Source organism: Macaca mulatta, chromosome 7 (genome assembly GCF_049350105.2).
Source record: "Macaca mulatta isolate MMU2019108-1 chromosome 7, T2T-MMU8v2.0, whole genome shotgun sequence".
Taxonomy (NCBI): Eukaryota; Metazoa; Chordata; class Mammalia; order Primates; family Cercopithecidae; genus Macaca; species Macaca mulatta.
In genome coordinates this window covers 133,127,162-133,149,420 of record NC_133412.1, presented here as the reverse complement: position 1 = coordinate 133,149,420, position 22,259 = coordinate 133,127,162, and the positions used below count along the sequence as shown (strand labels likewise).

General features: G+C 36.0%; 1 protein-coding gene across 1 annotated transcript in view; it reads right to left on the bottom strand.

Annotated features, from left to right (window-relative positions):
- LRRC9 (leucine rich repeat containing 9) overlaps positions 1–22,259 on the bottom strand; it is a 142,592-nt gene that overhangs the window by 35,137 nt on the left and 85,196 nt on the right. The window contains exons 24-28 of the mRNA XM_015143805.3: positions 14,718–14,848; positions 13,065–13,173; positions 12,273–12,412; positions 8,524–8,660; positions 2,995–3,212 (exon numbers count right to left, since the gene is read on the bottom strand). Of these exons, the coding sequence (XP_014999291.1) occupies positions 2,995–3,212; positions 8,524–8,660; positions 12,273–12,412; positions 13,065–13,173; positions 14,718–14,848 (735 nt within the window). The remainder of the gene's footprint in view (positions 1–2,994; positions 3,213–8,523; positions 8,661–12,272; positions 12,413–13,064; positions 13,174–14,717; positions 14,849–22,259) is intronic.

Genomic DNA, 22,259 nt, shown 5'->3' with positions numbered 1-22,259 from the left:
AATCACGGACATGTGAAAAGTCTTACATTATTTTCTTAAATTAAACCAAACATAACAGTAGTCACTAGTGAAATATTCCTAATCAAAATTTCTGTTTTCACAGAAAATGTTAATATGGGAAATAGACTATTAAATTTGTAGAAGATAATGATGGCATAAACTTTTAGAGAGACATCAGGGAAACTAATATGTCCATAATTGGGGGGAGAGGGCTGATGGCTTCCCATTTTTAATATGCAGCATTATTTTTTACAGTAGTGTGCTGCTACTGGCTCACAAAAAGTCAACTGGTAAATTTTTAGGAATTTTGTGAGATGGTGTGTTAGCCTGAAATTGGCTATGACAGAAGAAATTATACCATAGAAATTGGCAAACGTTACTCATCAGGGACTTTTTTCCTCTTGGAGAGCCAGTTGTTAAGCATTAACCAGGATACCAATGGTAGTTACAATGTCAGCGTAAGTACTTAAGGCAATCATAATAATAATTGTGCCTGGATTGGGGCCTTCACTGAGGACAGGAAATAGCAATAGACTATTCTTAGGGTTCTTTTCAGCTTCAGGTGATTAATTATATGTTTAAAAGTAGACAGAGTAGCTGGATGCCAGGTAGGGGAATCATTTAGACACAGGGATCAAACAGTACTATAAAGGTGAATTAAATAATGAATCTTTCAATTGTGTTTGTGTGATTCTTTCTTTAGAAGCAAGACCATAGACAACAATTTGCTAAATCTATATTATTGGACATGATGGCTAAGTAAAAAGCATCACACCAGAATCAAGGGTATGTATTATATTTTATCAAGGATATAGCTTCTGAAGGATGTTAAAGTAGGCCAACGAGGGACTGCATATACCTTCACTTGAAATATTGTTCCTTTGTTAATTTTTCTAGGCTTTCTCCCTTCTATCAATTTTTATTAACCCAAAGTTATCTGATTGTCCCTTTGTTGAAATTAATGCTGGTATCAGCCTGCCCATGTTGGTATGAATCTAGAGACAGAATCTCTCTTAAAAATAAAATTTGAAAGGAGAGTTCAGAAGTTTGAAGAAAATATGTTTTCAGTAGAATTCAACAGAATTTCCAACATAACCTTTCTATTCCTCTGAGTTCATTTTTTCCCCATCTAAATGTATGGGCACATTAGGGTACTATAATATTAATGGTTAGAATAAGCTTAAAGGCAAAATGATCTATCTAAATTCAATGGAAAATACCATTTCAAGGATAAAAATAAAACAAATAAGGGATGATCATTAAATAATAATACTTACTTCTTCATTCAATGATATGTAGAATCTCTCATGATATATAAGTTGTCATTTAGCTATATTAGATTTTGTTAATAAATAAGCTTGACTAAGTATAGTTGTTATACCAGCTGATCTCTATCGATTCATTTGCTTAAGAGGGATAGAGGAGTAGAGAGCAGGGACACTCTTGTGGAAAAGCAGGTTACCAGGTCTAATCTGGTAACTGGACATCCTGTCAAATAAAGCAATTATACTTGCTAGGAAGAAGGTCCTCATTTATGATATTCTCTTAGCGGTCCTCATTTATAATATTCTCTTAGCAGATCTTCTTGGTTAAGGACTGCCTGTAATAAATAAACCTAGAATCTATAGAATTATAAGGCATGGATCCCTGTAAAATGTCACATAATTTCAAGTTTAAAATGGAGATGGTTCGTAAATGAAACACACTCCCTTATTGTATAAGATCACCTCGTGGAATCTCACTTGAAGACCTCACATTTTATTCTAAGCTCGGTGGTGTGTGTGATGGGGGAAGGAAGGGCCTGAGAAGGCACTAGGCATGTCCTGGGCCCTGTGTGTCCTTGAAATTATTTATAAAGCTCGATACCAGGTAAGATCTCTGATGAGTGTTAAGTCTGAGTTGACAGTCTTTTTTGTTAGCTCAGTTGCTATCACTGGAAAGATCTTCATAGAAGGGCAATTTTCCTAATTTAGATTTCTTCTTGATAAATCTTAGGAAGAATCATCCCCAGTTTTGGCAGGCTTTTCTCAGATGAATGTTTGAATCTGTATAAATTAGTTGTATACTATTTTTATCTGTATGTACATTCCCTAATTGCTTTGTAGAAAGGGGCATGGCTCATGATTTCCTTCTAACCTTGTCCAGGGCTTTTAAAAAATCACCCCCAGAAAAGGCTTCCTGAACTCTATAGCAAGTAGAGCCACAAATGTTTATGGAGGATCTATTATGTACTGGGTACTATGCTGTATACTGATACAAATGTAGACAAGACAGACTTGCTGCCTGCCCTTGGCGGTTAGTCCAGAGTTCAGTCTGTCTTTGAGGCTATCTTAGAGGTATTGGCAGAAGTAGAAAAGCTGGTAAAAGGAGAGCTAAGAGACCACCACAGAAATGCTGAGAGAAATGTGAGGGCTGTATAAGGTTATGTCTTCAACTCTTATCTGTATGCTATCTCAGGAGAGAGTCTGAGCGGTTCAGTTGGGGCAGTGACCTAAAAGTAACAGGTTAAATTCTCAGCAGGTAAAACTAAGCCAGGATCCTATCTAAGGAAGCCTTGAGTGGGGAGAGATATAACATTAAAGCCGAGTCAAAGTCCGTTATCAGGAGTTGATTCAAATGCTGGGTAGAACAAGTACATATGATAAGTTTAAGGGGCCAAAGGAAGTCCAGAATCAAGATTCAGAAACAACTTGGATCAAGAGCAGTCAAGGAACAAATGAGAACTCTCAGAGAGGACTGATGAGAAGAGCCTTAGAACATGTAGAACTAACCTTTGTTAATGAGCTTGTGCATGTGGCTTTGTCCAGTTCTTAAGTCTAGAAGTAGGGTGAATATTTCTGCATCACAGACTATTTCTATGCCTTGAAATATAGATGGTACATAAATGATAAATAACATACTAGCAACATTTTCATTGATGTTCTTGGAAGCTTTATGTTCAGAACTCAGAGAAACTAAAGCTTGTAAATCCCATAATAAAAAAATAACAGTTACCTGGATTTTATTATATCCTAGGAAGAGTTTCTCTAGTTTAACCAAAGATTGTAATTTGCCCAGTTCTCGTAGTCTGTTTTCCTCCAAGTGAAGTGCCAATAAAGAACTTGGTTTGGCAAAAGCACTGTCATTAAATGATCGGATGCGGTTATGATCCACTACCAATTCCTGAAGGACTGCTAAGTTGTCAAGCCCTTCAACTTGGCTGATTTCATTACCTAAAAAGAAAGAAGTCATGATATATCAAGTGAGCCCAAACTTCCTGAATTAAAGGATATCTACTTACATATAAATATCTTTTAATCAGATGATTTTTCAAAAGAAGTAAAGGATTCAAGAAACTTATTTCCAAAGAGAAATTGAAATGTAATTTACAGGAAGGTAGCATCATCATAAAATAATATTTGCTAAAATTTCTCATTTGTGAATTTGAAAGATCAGGATGTGATGTACACAATGTACTGAAATGATCTAATATGTCTGTTCAGTAATTGTTAAAATAGTTGGTATTGACAAAAGTAGATACAGAAAAGTGCTGCAAAACATATGCTTCCTGAGTATATTATTACTCTAATAGACATTACAATAGTATATTTAATTATTTCTTAAAATAGACTAATTTGTTGTATTATGTTAGAACACCATTAATTATGCTGTTCTTTCTCATATTTTTGCACTGCAACCATATTAAACACATCAAAGTTCATTTAATTCTTCAAAACTCTAAACCCTTATTTATAACCTATGATTTCTCTCTATTGTAGCTATCAATAGCTATATAAATAGTAATGATAACTTATATGAAGACTCTTCACTTTACAAAATTTTTTTATATGTACAGTATTTTCTGTCAGAGTCTCAAAATACTACAGGAGAAATATTTTATCTCTTTTTTCTAATCAGAAAATTGAGGGTCAGAGAAATTAACTGGCTTTCTCAAAGACATAAAAATGGCAATATCAGGCCTAACTTAGACTTTTTACATTTTAAGCTCAATTATCTTCCTAGTATGCCACACTACGTTTCATTCAATATTCATTCTCCTTGATTATTATGTGCTGAATTGTGTCCCCCTGAAATTAATATGTGAAAATCCTAACCTCCAGTACCTCAAAATGTGACTGTATTTGGAGACAGGGTCTTTAAAAGATAATTAACATTAAAATGAGGTCATTGGGATGAGCGTTAATTTAATATGACTAGTGTCCTCATAATAACTGGCGTAAAGACAGACACATAGACCAATGGAACAGAATAGACAACCCAGAAATAAATCCACACATTTACGGTCAACTCTTTTTTAATAAAGGTGCTAAGAACATACATTGGGGAAAAGACAGTCTCTTCAATAAAAGGTGTGGGGAAAACTGGATATCCCTATGCAGAAGAAATGAAAATTGACCCCTCTCTCTTATCATATACAAAAATCAAATGAAAATGGACTTGGCAAAGATTTCTTGTGTAATACGTCAAAAGCACAGGCAGCCAAAGCAAAAATAGACAAATGGGATTGCATCAAGCTAAAAAGCTCCTGAACAGCAAAGGAAACCATCAACAAAGTGAAGAGATAGCTCACAGAATGGGAGAAAGTATTTATAAACTACCCATCTGACAAGAGATTAATAACCAGAATATATAAGGAGCCCAAACAACTCAACAGGAAAAAGGAAATGCATAGACATTTCTCAAAAGAAGAAATACAAATGGTCAATGGGTATATGGAAAAATGCTCAGCATTACTAATCATAAGGGAAATACAAATGAGATATCATCTCACCCCAGTTAAAATGGCTTTTATCAAAAAGACAGGTAATAATAAACGCTGACAGGGATACAGAGAAAGGGGTAGAATGTCTTCAAAGCTCTTTTCAGCCTTTCACTCATCTTTCTGTGTGCTTACTTCCTAAGTAAGCACATACATTTATGACTTCACCTTTCACTTCCATTGTGATCATTCTAAAATAATATATCTCTAGTCCTGACTTGTGGTCCAGTACTATTGCTAGAAAAACTTTCTTTTTTTTTTGAGACGGAGTCTCGCTCTGTTGCCCAGGCTGGAGGGCAGTGGCGGGATCTCGGCTCACTGCAAGCTCTGCCTCCCGGGTTCATGCCATTCTCCTGCCTCAGCCTCCCGAGTAGCTGGGACTACAGGCGCCCGCCACCACGCCTGGCTAATTTTTTGTATTTTTAGTAGAGACAGGGTTTCACCGTGTTAGCCAGGATGGTCTCGATCTCCTGACCTTGTGATCCGCCTGCCTCGGCCTCCCAAAGTGCTGGGATTACAGGCGTGAGCCACTGCGCCCAGCCAACTTTCTATTTTTAATGCATCAAAATTGTTACAACACAAACTGATCTTTCTCTACTCTCAAATAAGCAACATTTCCCAATGACTTTAGCTTTAGTACCTCCTCTTGCCCAATCTCCCAATGAAATTATAAAAACATCTGGGACAGTTTTTCTCCTTATTTTACATCTAATTAGCCACTAAGTCTTAATATTTCTTCCTTTTAAACTGCCTTTTGGACTCACCTCTTACCACTCCCACTGCCAGCACTCTAGTCTATGCCCTTATTATGTCATTCAAGCTGGATAGAAACTGCATGTGCTTTGAAGGTAGATAGATCTAGGTTTGACTTGGTACCATAACACACACTGGTGCAAACTTGGCAAATTATTAAACCACACTGAATGTCACTTTTTTCTTTTGTAAAATACATGTAACAATCCTTACCATGTAGAGTTGCTGTGAAGATTAAATATGACAATGATGTAGACAAACACCTTACCCATTGACTCCACAAATGGCAGCTGTTATTGTCAGAGTAAACTGCCTTACTTCCTGCATAAGGCTGCCGTACTCTAATTTGCCATGCTAGCCATGGCATCAGAACACACTGCTCCCTTACATTATTCGATTGAAATAGACCTTCCAGGGTTAGGTTGTCTGCTTTTTTGTATGTCAATGTATCTTTTAAAAGATCTGGGCAGGGAGTGGTGGCTCATGCCTGTAATCCCACCATTTTGGGAGGCTGAGGTGAAAGGATCTCTTAAGGCCAGGAGTTTGAGACCAACCTGAGAAACAAATTGAAACCCCATATCTACAAAAAAAGAGAGAAAAATAAAAAAATTAGCCAGGCATGGTGGCACAAGCCTATAGTCCCAGCTACACAGGAGGCTGAGGTGGGAGGATCACTTGGGCTCCAGAGGTTGAAGCTGCAGTGAGCTATGATCGTGCCAATGCACTCCAGCCTGGGTGATAGAGAGAAACCCGTTCTCAAAAAATAATAATAAATAATAAATAATAAAATAAAAAATAAAACAAAAACAAAAAACAAACCAAAAAAAACCACGAAAACAAATACCAATCTGTCATAGCCATAAAAAAAGAATGAAATCATGCCCTCCCTCTACAGCAGCCTGGATGGAGCTGGAGGCCATTATCCTCAGTGAACTAACTCAGAAACAGAAAATCAAATACTGCATGTTCTTATCTACATGTGGGAGCTAAGCAGTAAATTCACAGTAAGTACACTCCAACAATAAGTACACTGCAAAAAGGGGGAGAATGGGAGTAGGGGTGAGGGTTGAAAAATTAGCTATTGGATACTATATTCACTGTTCGGGCAATAGGTACACTAGCAGCCCAATTCCCACCAGAACATAATACCATGTTAACAAAAATACACATGTACCCCTTGAATCTAAAATAATTTTTTTTTAAAAAAAGATCTGTCATTGTGCTTAATTTCTTGGTTTTAAGGCCAAGTCTCCGGGTTCTTGATCCAAATCACAAGTGCTTTTGATAGATGCATTCAAATTTTTAAAAATATGGTCTAGAAAATCCTGTCTTTGAGAAGTTACTGTACTCAGATCAACTACCTCAGTATCTCCCCACATGTCCCACTGACGGATATACCTGCCTTTCTCCTATGCCATTAAAAATTATTGTTAGACTAATGTCCCAAGCCCTGTGTTTTTCTCATGCTACTTTTCTTAAAGTTTCAAGCTCCTACCTATTATGGACTATATCCTGTACAAATTTCTCTGCTTGACTTTCCCTACTTTGGTCCTGCTCTATATTTTCAACCTCAATTTTTCACTATTATACAAAATTTAAAAATTACTAATTGTTGGTGGGAGTGTAAATTAGTTCAAACATTGTGGAAGACTGTGTCACAATTCCTCAAGGATCTAGAACCAGAAATAGCATTTGACCCAGCAACCCCATTACTGGGCATATCCCCAAACAATTATAAACCATTCTAATATAAAGACACATGCACACATATGTTTATTGCAGCACTATTCACAATAGCAAAGACTTGAAACCAACCCTGATGCCCATCCGTGTTAGACTGGATAAAGAAAATGTGGCACATATACACCATGGAATACTATGCAGCCATAAAAAAGAATGAGTTCATGTCCTTTGCAGGGACATGGATGAAGCTGGAAACCATCATTCTCAGCAAACTAGCACAGGAACAGAAAACCAAACACTGCATGTTCTCACTCATAAGTGGGAGAGAACAATGGGGACACAAGGACACAGGGAGAGGAACATCACACACTGGGGCCTGTCAGGCAGCAGGGGGGCAAGGGAAGGGAAAGCATTAGGAGAAATACCTAATGTAGATGACAGGTTGATGGGTGCAGCAAACCACCATGGCACGTGTATACCTATGTAACAAACCTGCACATTCTGCACATGTATCACAGAAGTTGAAGTATAACTTAAAAATTACTGTAAAGTAATGAGGCTTATTTAAATAAAAACTAAATAACATGATCTCATATATTGAAATGAGGATTATTTATCAAATTGATCATGTTTAGAGGATTTATAACTCTCTTAGAAAAGTGCATATTCTTTGTTCTCATCAGGTTGTTCCCTTTTCAAGTGTTGGCCCACAGACACCACAGTCATGTCCTGTGACTCTTTTCCTCCTTTCCCCTGCTTGCAAAGCACTCAGTAATGCTCACCTTCAGTCTAGATTCTATCACTCATTTAAAGAGCTCTATACATGTTGACGAGCTAATCTTTTAATTTCTCTTTTCTCTGAACTTCCGTTGCACTTAAGTTAGTAATACATAGTCTGAACTTAACTCATCTTTGTCTCAGTACATCTCCACAGATAGATCTTAAACTACTTAGATCAAGGATTTCAATGATACATAATTATAATAACAAAGTACCTCCATATCTTTCATAGTACTTATGACAATTCTGAGTTTAGTAAATACTTGTGAATTACCCACTAGTTTTATTGTTTTTTAAGTTGAATACTATATACAAGTAAATTATGATGTAATACTGTCTATATTCTCAGAATACCGCATTGACCTTTGAAAATGGTTTCTAAAAGTATGTAAGTAGCCAGGAAAAATTCATTTGTGATTACTAAAATATTTTTGTCTGTGGATCTGTTTGAGTAAATACTGATGCTTATATTTGCTTATCAAAACAGAATGATGATAAAATCAGTTTTTAAAAATAAAGGCTTATACAATAACAGTATTTCTACTTACCCTGTAGAAAGAGGAATTTTAAATTTCTTAGTCTGTTAAGTTGTAGCTGGATCAAATTACAAATTCCATTGTAGCCCAAATGAAGAACTTCTAAACTGTGCATTATTGGAGGCAAATTTTCACTGCTCATTATGTCTCTGAAACACATAGGTAAGTTTGAGGCCATAAACTTAACTTCAAACCATGTATATTATAAAAAGACAGTTCGGTATGTGTTTACTATAAACTGAAGTTAAGAAAATATAAATTTATTAATATATCAGAATTAAGCTATAATACATAGTCTTGTTTATATTTTATGTAATATTCTTTAAAAAGAATGGTCTAGAATAAAGAAGTACATAAGGTGTTACAATGAAATCAATAGAAAATGCAATCAGGCAAGAAAAAAATGCATCCAGATTGGAAAGGAATAAATAAAACTGTCTTTATTTTCAGATGACATGATCCCGTATTTAGAAAATCCTAAAAGATCCACCAAAAGGCCGGGCGCGGTGGCTCACGCCTGTAATCCCAGCACTTTGGGAGGCCGAGGCGGGCGGATCACAAGGTCAGGAGATCGAGACCACGGTGAAACCCCGTCTCTACTAAAAATACAAAAAATTAGCCGGGCGCGGTTGTGGGCGCCTGTAGTCCCAGCTACTCGGGAGGCTGAGGCAGGAGAATGGCGTGAACCCGGGAGGCGGAGCTTGCAGTGAGCCGAGATCGCGCCACTGCACTCCAGCCTGGGCGACAGAGCGAGACTCCGTCTCAAAAAAAAAAAAAAAAAAAAAAAAAAAAAGATCCACCAAAAAACTACTTGAAGCAATAAAGGAGTTTAGCAAGGTCACAGGATAAAAGATTAATATACAAAAATCAACTGAATGTTCTACCTACTAGCAATAAAAAATCTGAAAATGAAATTAAGCAAAAATTCTTTTTCACAAAGTATAAAAAAGAATAAAATACTTCAGCATAAATTAATAAGTGGAAAATCTGTACACAGAAAACTACAAAACATTACTGAGAGAAATTAACAAAGATCCAAATAAATAGAGAAATATTCCATGTGTATGGATTAGAAGATTCCATATTACTAAAATGGCAATTCTCCCAAATTGATCAACAGATTCATTTAATACAATCTCTATCAAAAGCCCAGAAGACATCCCCCCCACTCACTGTGAATAATCATCTTGTCTTAAAATTTTTAAAGAAATGTAAAGAATCTAGAATAGTCAAAACAATCTTTTAAAAGAACAAAGTTGGAGAGCTTAAATCACTGATTTTAAAATTTTTTATAAAACCACAGTAATCAAACCAGTCTAGTACTGGCACAAAAGGACAGACATACAGATCAGTGGAACAGAACTGAGTACAGAAATAAACCCTTACATTTATGCTCAACTGATTTTTAGCAAAGGTGCCAAAACAATTAAATAGAGGAAAGGAGAGTGTTCTAATAAAATGGTGCTCAGACAACTGAATATCCACATACAAAAATAGATTTAGACCTCACTCCTACCTCACAACATACACAAACATTTAACTCAAAACAGATCATAGGACTAGATGTAAGAGTGAAAACATAAAACTTTTTAAAGAAAACAAGAGAACATCTTTGTGACCTTAGGTTAGGCAAAGAATTATTACATATAACACCTAAATTGCAATCTGTAAGAGAAAAGTTGATAAATTAGACTTTATCAAAATTAAAATTCCTTCAAAGACATCATTTAAGAAAATGAAAAGAGAAGCCACAGATTGAGAGACAATGTCTGTAAATCATTTATTTAATAAAGGGCTTACACCCAGTATAAAGACACTTAATAATGAAAAGCCAAGCAACCTAATTAAACAATTAGGTTTTTTAGGTTTTAGATTTGAATAGAGATTTTACCAAAGAAGATATATGAATGATTAATAAGCATATGAAAAACTGCTCAACACTATTTGTCATTAGGAAAATACAAATTAAAACCACAATGAGATACCACTTCGAATGTATTAGAATGGCTATACTATAAAAGACAGGCAAGCACTGGCAGAGATGTGCAGGAATTAGAATTTTCATATGCAATACTTGTACACAAGTGTTTAAAGCAGTGTTATTCAAACCAGTCAAAAAGTGGAAACAATCCAAATTTCCATCAACTGATGAATAAACATTATGTAACATATCCATATAGTCATATCCATAGTGAAATAGCCAATATATTCAGCAATAAAAAGGAGTGAACTACTAACACATCCTATAATGTGAATGAACCTTGAAAACATGCTGAGTGTAAGAAGCCAGAGGCAAAAGACCACCTATTTTATAGTTCCATTTATATGCAATGTCTAGAAAGATACAATTCTAGAAAACAGATTAGAGGTTGTTTGGGACTAGAGGTGGGAAAGGAAATTGACTGTAGACATGAAGGATCTTTTTGGTGAGATGGAAAATGTTATGAAATTATATTGCAGTTATGATTATACAACTAAAAATTTAGTAAAATTATTGAATTATACATTTAATATAAGTAAACATGATACATAAACTGCCACTTCAATAAAACTATTAGAAAAATCAAATATGAATAGGATCCAAAAAAGTATGTATATAAATGAAATGTTCATAGTAGCTTTAATCATAATAGCCTAAAATTAGGAACAACCAAAATGTTCATCAATGATAAAAGCATAAATAACTTGTCATATAATACATATAACAGAATACTATTTGGCAATAAAATGAAATAAATTACTGACACTTGCAACAAAATGAATGAATCTCAAAAGCATTATGCTAAGTAAAAGGAGCCAGACACAAAAACTACTTACTACATAATTCCAATTATATGAAATTCTAGAAAAAGGAGAAATTACAGCAAGAGAGCAGATTAGTGGTTGTTGCCAGGTGCCAGGGTGTCAGGGGAGGGATTACAAATGAACTTTTTGGAATGGGAATACTTTGTATTTTGATTGTGGTAGAGGTTTTATGATTGAATACATTTGTCAAAATTCATTAAACTTTACACTTAAATTGGTCAATTTTGTTGCATGGAAATTATACTTTGATAGAGGTAATAAAAAGCACAAGGAATGTTCTTTATTGGGAAAACTGGAATGAAAGTATTCTGATTTGGAGATACACATTATAAATATATATATCATATATATGATATGTATTATATGATATGATATATATATGTTCTATCAAAATATGTAAGGAGGTGGAAGGTTTGTCTTCATTTTTTGCGTAAAGTATATATTCCATTGGTGCTGAGTCATTAAGTGACCAGATAAATAATTTAGAAATAAAAGCAAAACAAATGCTAAAAAAAAAAACCATTTCCATGCTACTGTGTATAGGGTTCCTTTGTGGGTTGATAAAAATGTTTATGATGAATAAACTAAAAATTGCTAAATTGTACACACAGGGTGAGTTTTATGGTATGTGAATTGTACCTCAATTTTTAAAAAAGAAACCCAAGGTCACCAAACATGCAGTACAAGGCCTTTTGTTTGTTTGTTTTTTGTTTTTTTCCCTTTGTTCACAATACAGGTTTGAAATGGAGAAGGCAGGGAATAAACAATGAGAGAAATATTTTGAGTACCTTTTTATTTATGAAGTTTATTTTTGGCATGTAGCTATAAATAAAATAGGTATTACAATAAGCTAAATGTTATGTACTGGAATGTGTTACTGCTATCATTAATGTGATTAACTGCTTTTAAAATTCCCAGCCAAAATTAGTTATAATCATAAAAATAAAGAATACTACCTGTTTGTTTTTGAAATTCCTTGCTGTCCATAGCCACTTGAAGGCACTTTCTGGTACAGTAGTTGTCTATTGGTTAAGTGAGTCTGAGGCTTTAGTCTGGGCATGATTGATTCAATATGATTATAGTTGAGGCATAAGACCTACAGAAAGAATATCTTATTAATCAGAAATCCTGGAAATTATTAAAAATTGTATGGATAAAACTTGGCATATACCACATAATTTAATAATATATTAGTGCTAAAACAACAAATGTTTATATCCTAAATAATCTAGACTTAGTTTTGAATGTGTTTTTAATCTGACATTCTGGGAAATTACAATAGTTCACATGGAGACTCTAGAAAGCTCCTCAGCTTTCTCAGTCTGTACTCCTGATTTCTCCAAACCTGACAAGGATGAAATAATTTTTAGTCGAAGAGACAGCTATTTATCTATGTTTAAAAGGCCTTAGTAGATGGCTGAGTCAAGGAAATAATAAAGGAGGCAATAAGGCCATTTAAAGAACCTAGAAACTTCTTTCCATATCTGCCTTCAATCCCATCTCTGACTACAGAGGAAAATTTACTACATATGTGACAATCACATAAAACTGAGGTCAAAGCAAAATCACTTTGGAAGGTAATAGTTTTTTTCTTGCTTAGTAAAAAAAACAAACCAAAAAAACCCAAAGAAAATTTAGGAATAATTTATCTACTTTAATAATGTGGAAATATCATTTAATCCAAAGTAAAGAAGATAAAGACTTGCATTGGAAACCTTGAAAGAAAGAAAAATTTGTGAATGACTCACCTTCACATTAGGTAGATAGATTAATCCACTGAATGAAGTAAGATTATTGTTCTGTAGATTCACATTACATACATTTCTAAATTGGTCGACTGGAATCAAATCCACTGTTCTGAATTTAGACAAATACAGTTACTATTTTAATAGGACAGGAAAATATAGGAAAAGGTGAGTTCCTTCACATATAGCCACCAAAGACATAAAAAAAAGTCTCACCTGACAAATATAAAAATAATTACTTTAATGTAAAATGAATTGGTTAAATGATTAGCTGAATATACATTTTGGTTGGATACATATGCAAGAAAGTGACATAGAATTTGGTTGCTTTCAAAAAAAATCTATTACCATATAAACATAGCACTATTATAGAAGAAACTTGTAAAAGAAACATTCCACTTTCTTTATAAATTCACATATATGTTCATGAAATCATAGTGAAGTTGATATAGTAAATCATAAGATTTTCAGGTTATAAACTTCAGATGATATATATGAAGCAGGTCATTTCTGAATACCAGGAAGTGGCTAGGGATGGGAAAGGAAAGGAAAAGCAGGTAAGGGCTTTGAAAATAAGAGTTTCTGTGAGATCTTTTGGAAACCTTTATTGCATTCCACCCTGTGTGAACATTTTGGTAATTAAACAGAATGCTTGATTCACAGTCCATAGCTGTATCTTCATTTGAGCCATGACAGAGAAGAGCATAAAACTACATCCCTTTCCCTAACCAGTTCTCTAAACAAATCCTAAACTTGAAGTTACAATAATGACATACTTTTACCCATTAATAAGTTATTCATTCATTGAACATAATTTCATTAGTATTTCCTAAGTGCAGCGAATGTGTTTGGAAAGGCTACAAGAAAGATGAAAGAAACATTTCAGCCCCCAAGAAGAGGGAGCCAGAAAAATGAAAATAAAGAGGAGAATTGCTATGATAGAGTTAGCATCTCTATCATACCAGTGTAATGGCATTTCGGGGAAATAGAATCTGTAGCATGGAGCAGAAAGATCTTGAGATGATATTTGGAGCATTTGTAGGTATTTGTCGAGCAAATTAGCAGAAAAGAGTTCTAGGCAGTGCAACAGGTACAAACAAAGGCAGGAACAAACATGAAAAAATATCTTATGATTGAGCTTCAGTAACTAGAATATTTCAGAATTCCTGAAATATGAAGTGCATGGGCAGTAAAGGACTACAATAGATAATAATAGACAGATAATAAAGGGTCTTTTATGCCATACAAAGGAATTTTTAATTTTAGGCTGGGCACAGTGGCTCACACCTGAAATCCCAGCACTTTGGGAGACTGAGGCAGGTGAACCACTTGAGCCCATGATCGGCGACTAGCCTGGCAAGATGGCATAAATGCTGTCTCCACAAAAAATACAAAGAAAATTTGCCATGCTTGGTGGCATGTGCCTATAGTAGGAGGATCGATTGAGCCTGCAAGGTTGAAGCTGCAGTGAGCCATTTTTTGAGACCCCATCTTAAAAAACACGCATTACTTAGCATGAACCTTTGCAGTAGAGTAGATAATTTTATGAGTTATTTATTATATTTATATAAGATGTATACATTTATAAGCTTCAGAAAAATGATAATTACATAATGTAATTATAATGTAAAAAGGCATATAATAAAATGATTGTACCTAATGGATGATGAAGTCCAATTTAGTTCTTGCATTTGCATGAAGTTGGAATGTCCTTGTCGTTCTGCAATCATGTCAGAAGTAAGTCTACCACCAAACAAATCTTTTGCATTCTCAGTCTCTGGTGGTTCCTATATGAAGGCATTTACAAAATGATGTCCTGTCTTACAGATGACTAAATTACGTAGTTCTCTGATTTCAGGTAAAAATTCAGTGGACTTATCTTTCCAGATTCCTCCTACTAAGTAGAACTAAATCCTGTGCATTATATATAAAACAAACATATGCAGGGCAAGGTGGCTAATACCTATAATCCCAGCACATTGGGAGGCCAAGGTGGGAGGATTGCCTGAGTCCAGGAGTTCGAGATGAGGCTGGGCAACAAAGTGAGACCCTGTCTCTACAAAAGCAAAAAAAGAATTAGTCAAGCACAGTGGCACATGCCTGTAGTTGTAGCTATGTGGGAGGCTGAGGCCAGAGAATGTCTCGAGCACAGGAGTTCAGAGGCTGCAGTGAGCTATGATCATGCCACTGGATTCCAGTCTGGGTGACAGAGTGAGACCCTGTCTCTAAAAAATTTTTTAATTAAAAAAATTAAAACCAAACATATGAATACTGAAAGATGTGGAGAAGGCAGCAGACCAGGTAGGTACCTCAGGACCTGAGGAATGACACTCTGGATTTTCTTTTCGCCTCACCTTCTCTACTGGGTGCTAGAGAAGCTAGAAACCCAGAAATGACAATAAGAAAAAAACAAGACAAAGTACACAAAATGCCTACTGTCTCTAGTCAAAGGATCAGGAAGGGGGAAGCCTAGCACAGCAGAAAACTTTAGACAATAATAAGCCTACTCCTGCTAAACCCTACAGAATAAACTGTGGCCCCAACTTCATGCCCACAAGTAAAAGCAGAATGGGTTGCTTAGACTTTAACCTGTGCTCATTTGTAACAAGGCATTTCTCCATTATCCACCTGCTGAGTGGGAACCTGGACTTTCATCCCCCATCAGCAGTAACACATGGCCCCACTCCCTACCTGCAAGTGTTATTGTAGATAACATGGGGAGTCTGGATTCCCACTTCCACCCACTCATAATGAGTTATCTGTGGAGCATCAATTAAGTGTTCCTGTCTCTCCCAGCCAGGATGAATCAGTGGAGGGAAATAGTAACAAGGAGTTCCTTACTTCCCAGCCCGAGTAAATCAATGGAAGTCTGGTGGGGAGCATGAACTCCTACTCTAGCCTAGCAGTTAATGAAGAACACACCTCCAGGTTGTCAACAGAGGCCACATGGAGGAACTTGGACTTCTATCTCCCACCTGACAGCAACGAAGTGGTTCCCCATCTTCTCACTGGTATAGTGTCAAGGGGAGGCTTGCTAAAATAGATTTAAATAAGACCCACATAATACCCCAAATGTCCAGAATAAAACAAAAAATATGTCATGCTAAGAACCAATAACATCTCAACTTGAATGTGAAAAGACAATCGACAGATGCCAACTTTGAAATGATACAAATATTTTTAATTGTCTGACAGGCATTTAAAAGCAGTCAAAGGAAAAATGCTCAACAAGTGATTATGAACATACTTGAAACAAATGAAAAAACAGAAACCTTTAGCAAAGAGATAAGTGATAGCAAAGCAATAGAAGATATGAAGAATGAAATGAAAATTTTAGAATTGAAAAATACTATAAAGAAATAAATGCAATGGATAGGGACTCAGTAGCAGAATGGAGAGAAAAGAGAAAAAAATAACTTGAAGACAGAACAATAGAAATTACCCAGTATGAACAAAAGAGAGAAAATAGACCCATAAATAAATGAGCCTCACTTTACCAAGACAGACATATCCTGTACTTGCAGAACCATACAAAAGATTTAATATTAGTATCACTAGATTCATAGAAAAAGGAGAGAAATAATGTGGGGCTGAAAAAGTATTTGAAGAAATTATAACCAAAAATCTTCCAAATTTGGCAAAAGACATAAACCAAGAAGCTAAGAATCTAATCAAACCTCAGATGGGAAAAAAACCCAAATTCATGCAAGGACACGTAATAATAATCAGAATCAAATTTCTAAAAACTAATGACAGAGAAAAAAGGCATGAAAACAGTGACAGAGGAATTAAATCTTACCTGTGAGGGAAAAACAATGTGAGTGACAGCAGATTTCTAATCAGAAAGCATGGAAACCAGAGGATGTGGCACAACATTTTCAAGTGGTGAAAGAGAAACATCAACCCAGAATTGTATATCCAGGGAAAATATCATTCAGAAATAAAAAGAGAAAGCAAGACATTCTCAAAGGAAGGAAAACTAAGCAAACTGTTACCAGCAGACCTACCTTAAGAAATGACTAAAGAAAGTTCTTGAAATGGAAAGAAAAAAAAAGGAATCTTGGAATGCCAGGAAAGAGGAAAGCACAATGGAAAGAGTATTAATAAACTTCCCTTCTTTTCTTGATTTTTCTAAATTATCTTTGATTAATTGATGTAAAAAAAACCCTATAATATTGTCTCATTGGTTCTCAATGTATATAGTGAAAATATAAACAGGGGAGAAGAAATAGACTGAAAGGAAAGTAACATTTCTACACTTTACTCAAACTGGTAAAATGTCAACCCTAACAGACTATAATAAAGTATGTATATGCATTGTAATACTTAGAACAACCACTAAAAAAAACTATATGGAGAGATACACCAAAAAACACTATGGATAAATAAAAATAGAATTTCAAAATGTGTTCAAGAAGCTCACGGGAAGGCACAAAAAAAGAAAACAGAAGAAAGATAAACAAAGGAAACAAATATAAAACAAGAAAACAAAGTGGCAGACTTAAGCCCTAACAGGTCAGTTAACTATATTAAATATAAATGGCCTTTGTTCATCAATTAAAATATAAAAATTAGCTAAAAGATAACATGATCCAACTGTATGTTGTCAATAAGAAACTCACTTCAAATATAATATATGCAGGTTGAAAGTAAAAGAACAGAAAAAGATATCCTATACATTAATCAAGAGAAAGCAGGAGTGGCTTCATTAACCTCAGATAAAGTAAACTTTGAAGCAAAGGAAATTACCAGAGTCAGAGGGGACATTACCTACTGATAAAAGGGTCAGTCCACCAAGAAGACATAACAGTCTTAAATGTGTATGTACCAACAACAGAGCTGCAAAATATTTGGAGCTAGAGTCCCCAATTATTTTAGCCAATGATGTAGGTATTGCTGTGAAGGAATTTTGTAGACATAATTAAAGCTCCTAGCAAGCTGACTTTCAATAAGGAGATCATCTTGAACAATCTGGATGAGCGTGATTCAAACAATTGCAAGGCTTTAAAAGCAGAGGTGAGGTTCCTGAAAGAAAGAATTTTCCTGAAGAAAATCCACTCATGGACAGCAGCTTTCATCTATGCCTGTGAGCCCCAGCCTGCCCATAATCTTCGCTTCCTGATGGCCTGTCCTATGGATTTCAGACTTGTTTAGGCAGTCCCCTCCATTATTAAATATTCCTTGATATCTATATATCTATATATAGACATAGATATCTCTATATGTATATCTGTCTTACTAGTTCTGTTTCTCTTGTTGAATCTTCAATAATAAAATCTCAAAATAAGTTTTAAAAACATTAATTCAGCCTTAGAAATACCATTGCTTTTGTGTTTTTCATAATTATACAAGCAACATATGATTAGTGTCCTCCTAAATCAGGGATTGGTAAATGTTTTCTGCAGTTTTCCTGTAAAGAGTCAGTCAATATTTTAGCCTTTGGGAACACTAGCTTCTCTGTTACTATTTAATTTTGCCACTGCAGTGTGAAAGCAGTCATAGACTATATATAAACAAACAGGCATGGATGTGTTCCAATAAAATTTTATTTACAAAAATAAGTGGCAGGTCACATTTGGCCCAAGGGCTATTGTTGACAATCTATTTCAGACAAATGGTTTGAACTTGATCTAAATAAAACTGGTAAGTCATTTGATCTACTTTTACTCAAACTCCCTTCTTTCTTTCTACTCTGTTAAAACTTCATATCTAAATTGAGAATATGTATCCTTAATGCAAAAAATAATCTTTTAAAAATAAAAGTATGTGGGAACAAAAGATAAAATGAAAACACAACTACCCAAATCGTTCTTTGGTTCCTCCTAGTCTATGCCCTCCCTGGGTTTCTACTCCCACTCCAAAGAAGACAATGTAATTATATATCTAGAGAGTGTTGGACAGAGAATGAGGCTTATGTGCCTATGATTTGCCATTAAACAGTCATATAATTTGGAAGAAGTCATGTAACTTCTCTAGAGTTGCTTGTGTTCATACATAAAATAAAGGATTTTGACTATGCCATTTCCAAAGTCTATTTATATCTCAGACACTCTAGCATTATATATTACTGTATTACCTACCTCTGCACCCACTTTTCATGACTTCTTTTTCTACATATGTTTAATAAATGCAAGTATTAGAGCCTCACTTAGATTTCTTTACTTTCTCTACTCTCTTTCATTAGATGATATTGCATATGCTTTTGGTCTTAACTGTTAACTCTCTTCAAATTACATTCAAGTCCAAACATATGTAAAGTAAATTTTCATATGCAAATTTAATCCTGTGATTTCAACTGCCTGCTTGACATCTCCAGTCAGATGATCTCCATATAAAACTAAAGTCTAATACTAATCATCTTACACCCCCAAATTGCTTTTCTTCCTATATTCATATTCTGTTATGTGTCTTTTATTGGCATAGACTCAAACCTTGTAGACATCTTTCAGTCTTCCTTTCCCTTGCCCTTCAAATCCAATGCATTCCCATTACCTTGCATTTAAAATCTAAATTCTTCAGTCTAGTCTTCAAGATGTCCAATTATTAATTCATACATTTATATTCTGCCTCATTCCACAAATAATTTGTGGCAGCTTACAGGAAACACATATAATCAAAGAGTAAAATGCAAATCAAACATAATGAAAATCAAGCTCACTAGGATTAGTGACAAAAAGACTATAAGATCCTATAGGGTTTATATTATTGAATCATAAATTTGGTCCTGAGCTTTTAGGTAAAGTGAAAAGGAATATAATTAAATAATACTCATTGATATGGATTGGCTCTGTGTTCCCACCAAAATCTCATCTTGAATTGTAATAATCCCCTCCTGTTGTGGGAGGGACCCAGTGGGAGCTAAGTGAATCACGGGGGTGGGTTTTTCCTGTGCTGTTCTCATGATAGTGAATAAGTCTCATGAAATCTGATACTTTTATAAAGGGGAGTTCCCCTGCACATGCTGTCTTGCCTGCCACCATGTAAGACCTGCCTTTGCTCTTCCTTCAACTGCCATGATTGTGAAGCCTTCCCAGCCATGTGGGACTGTGAGGCCATTAAACTTCTTTCCTTTATAAATTACACAGTCTCAGGTACGTCTTTATTGGCAGCATGAGAACAGACTAATGCAGTAAATTGTAGAGTCATGTGCTGCTGTAAAGATACCCAAAAATGTGGAAGTGACTTTGGAACTGGGTAACAGGCAGAGGTTGGAACAGTTTGGAGGGCTTAGAAGAAGATGGGAAAATGTGGGAAAGTTTGTAACTTCCTAGAGACTTGTTGAATGGTTTTGGCCAAAATGCTGATAGCGATATGGACAATAAGGTCCAGGCTGAGGTGGTCTCAGATGGAGATAAGGAACTTGTTGAGAACTGGATTAAAGGTCACTCTTGCTATGCAAAAAGATTGGTGACATTTTGCCGCTGCCCTAGAGATCTGTGAAACTTTGAACTTGAGAGAGATGATTTAGGATATCTGGTGAAAAATTTCTAAGTAGCAAAGTGTTCAAGAGGAAGCAAAGCACAAAAGTCTGAAAAATGTGCAGCCTGATGATGCAGTAGAAAAGAAAAACCCATTTTCTGGGGAGAAATTCAAGCTAGCTACACAAATTTGCATAAGTAACAAGGTGCCAAATGCAAATCACCAAGAGAATGGGGAAAATGTCTCCAGGGCATGTCAGAGACCTTCATGGCAGCCACTCCCATCACAGGCCTGGAGGCCTAGGAGGGAAAAAATGATTTCCTGGAGCAGTCCAGGGCCCCCCTACTGTATGCAGCCTGGGGACTTGGTACCCTGTGTCCCAGTCACTCCAGTCATGGATAAAAGGGGCCAATGTATAGCTCAAGCCATGGCTTCATAGGGTGCAAGCCCCAAGCCTTGGCAGCTTTGAAATGGTGTTGGTCTTGTGGGTACACAGAAGTCAAGAATTGAGGTTTGGGAACCTCTGCCTAGATTTCAGAGGGTGTATGGAAATGCCTAGATGTCCAGGCAGAAGCCTGCTGCCCTCTGCTAGTGCAGTGCCAAAAAGAAATGTGGGGTAGGAGACCCCACACAGAGTCCCCACTGGGGCACTGTCTATTGGAGCTGTGAGGAGAGGACCACCATCTTTCAGACCCCAGAATGGTAGATCCACCCACAGCTTGCACTGTGTACCTGGAAAAGCCACAGACACTCAATGCCAGCCTGTGAAAGCAGCTGGGAGGGAGGCTGTATCCAGCAAAGCCACAGGAGTGGAGCTGTCTAAGGCTGTGGGAGCCCATCTCTTGCATTAGCGTGACCTGGATGTGAGACATGGAGTCAAAGGAGATCATTTCAGAGCTTTAAGACTTGGCTGCCTCACTGGATTTTGGACTTGCATGGGGCCTGTAGCCCCTTTGTTTTGGCCAATTTCTCCCATTTGGAATGGGTGTATTTACCCGATGCCTGTACCCACATAGTATCTAGAAAGTAACTAACTTGCTTTTGATTTTACAGGCTCATAGGCAGAACGGACTTGACTTGTCTCAGTTCACACTTTGGACTGTGGAATTTTGAACTAATGCTGAAATGAGTTGGGGGACCGTTGGGAAGGCATGATTGGTTTTGAAATGTTAGATCATGAGATTTGGGAGGGGCCAGGGGTGGAATGATATGGTTTGGCCCTGTGTCCCCACCCAAATCTCACCCTGAATTATAATAATCCCCACGTGTCATGGGAGGGACCCAGTGGGAGGTAATTGAATCATGGGGTTGTGTTTTTCTTATGCTGTCTCATGATAGTGAATAAGTCTTATGAGATCAGATGGTTTTATAAAGGGGAGTTCCCCTGCACATGCTCTCTTGCCTGCTGCTATGACTTTGCTCTTCCTTTGTCTTCCATTATGATTGTGAGGCCTCCCTAGCCATGTGGAACTGTAAGTCCATTAAACCTCTTTCCTTTATACATTGCCCAGTCTTGGATATGTCTTTTTAGTAGCATGAGTTGAGACTAATACACTCATTGTCAGTGAGCAGAACGTAACTTTTCCTTAGGAGTAAATGTTTTTCTTACATTTATTTCTATAAGTGCTTTCTCATGTAGCCCTTCAAATGAGGTCACAGAGAGATAGGACAGATAAGATCCTCAACATCTTTAGAGTAAATGCAGTACTGGTCTCATAGGAGTATTTTAAAAAACATTCTTCAGTGAAAGCTAACAGCTGAATAAAGCCCAGTATACAA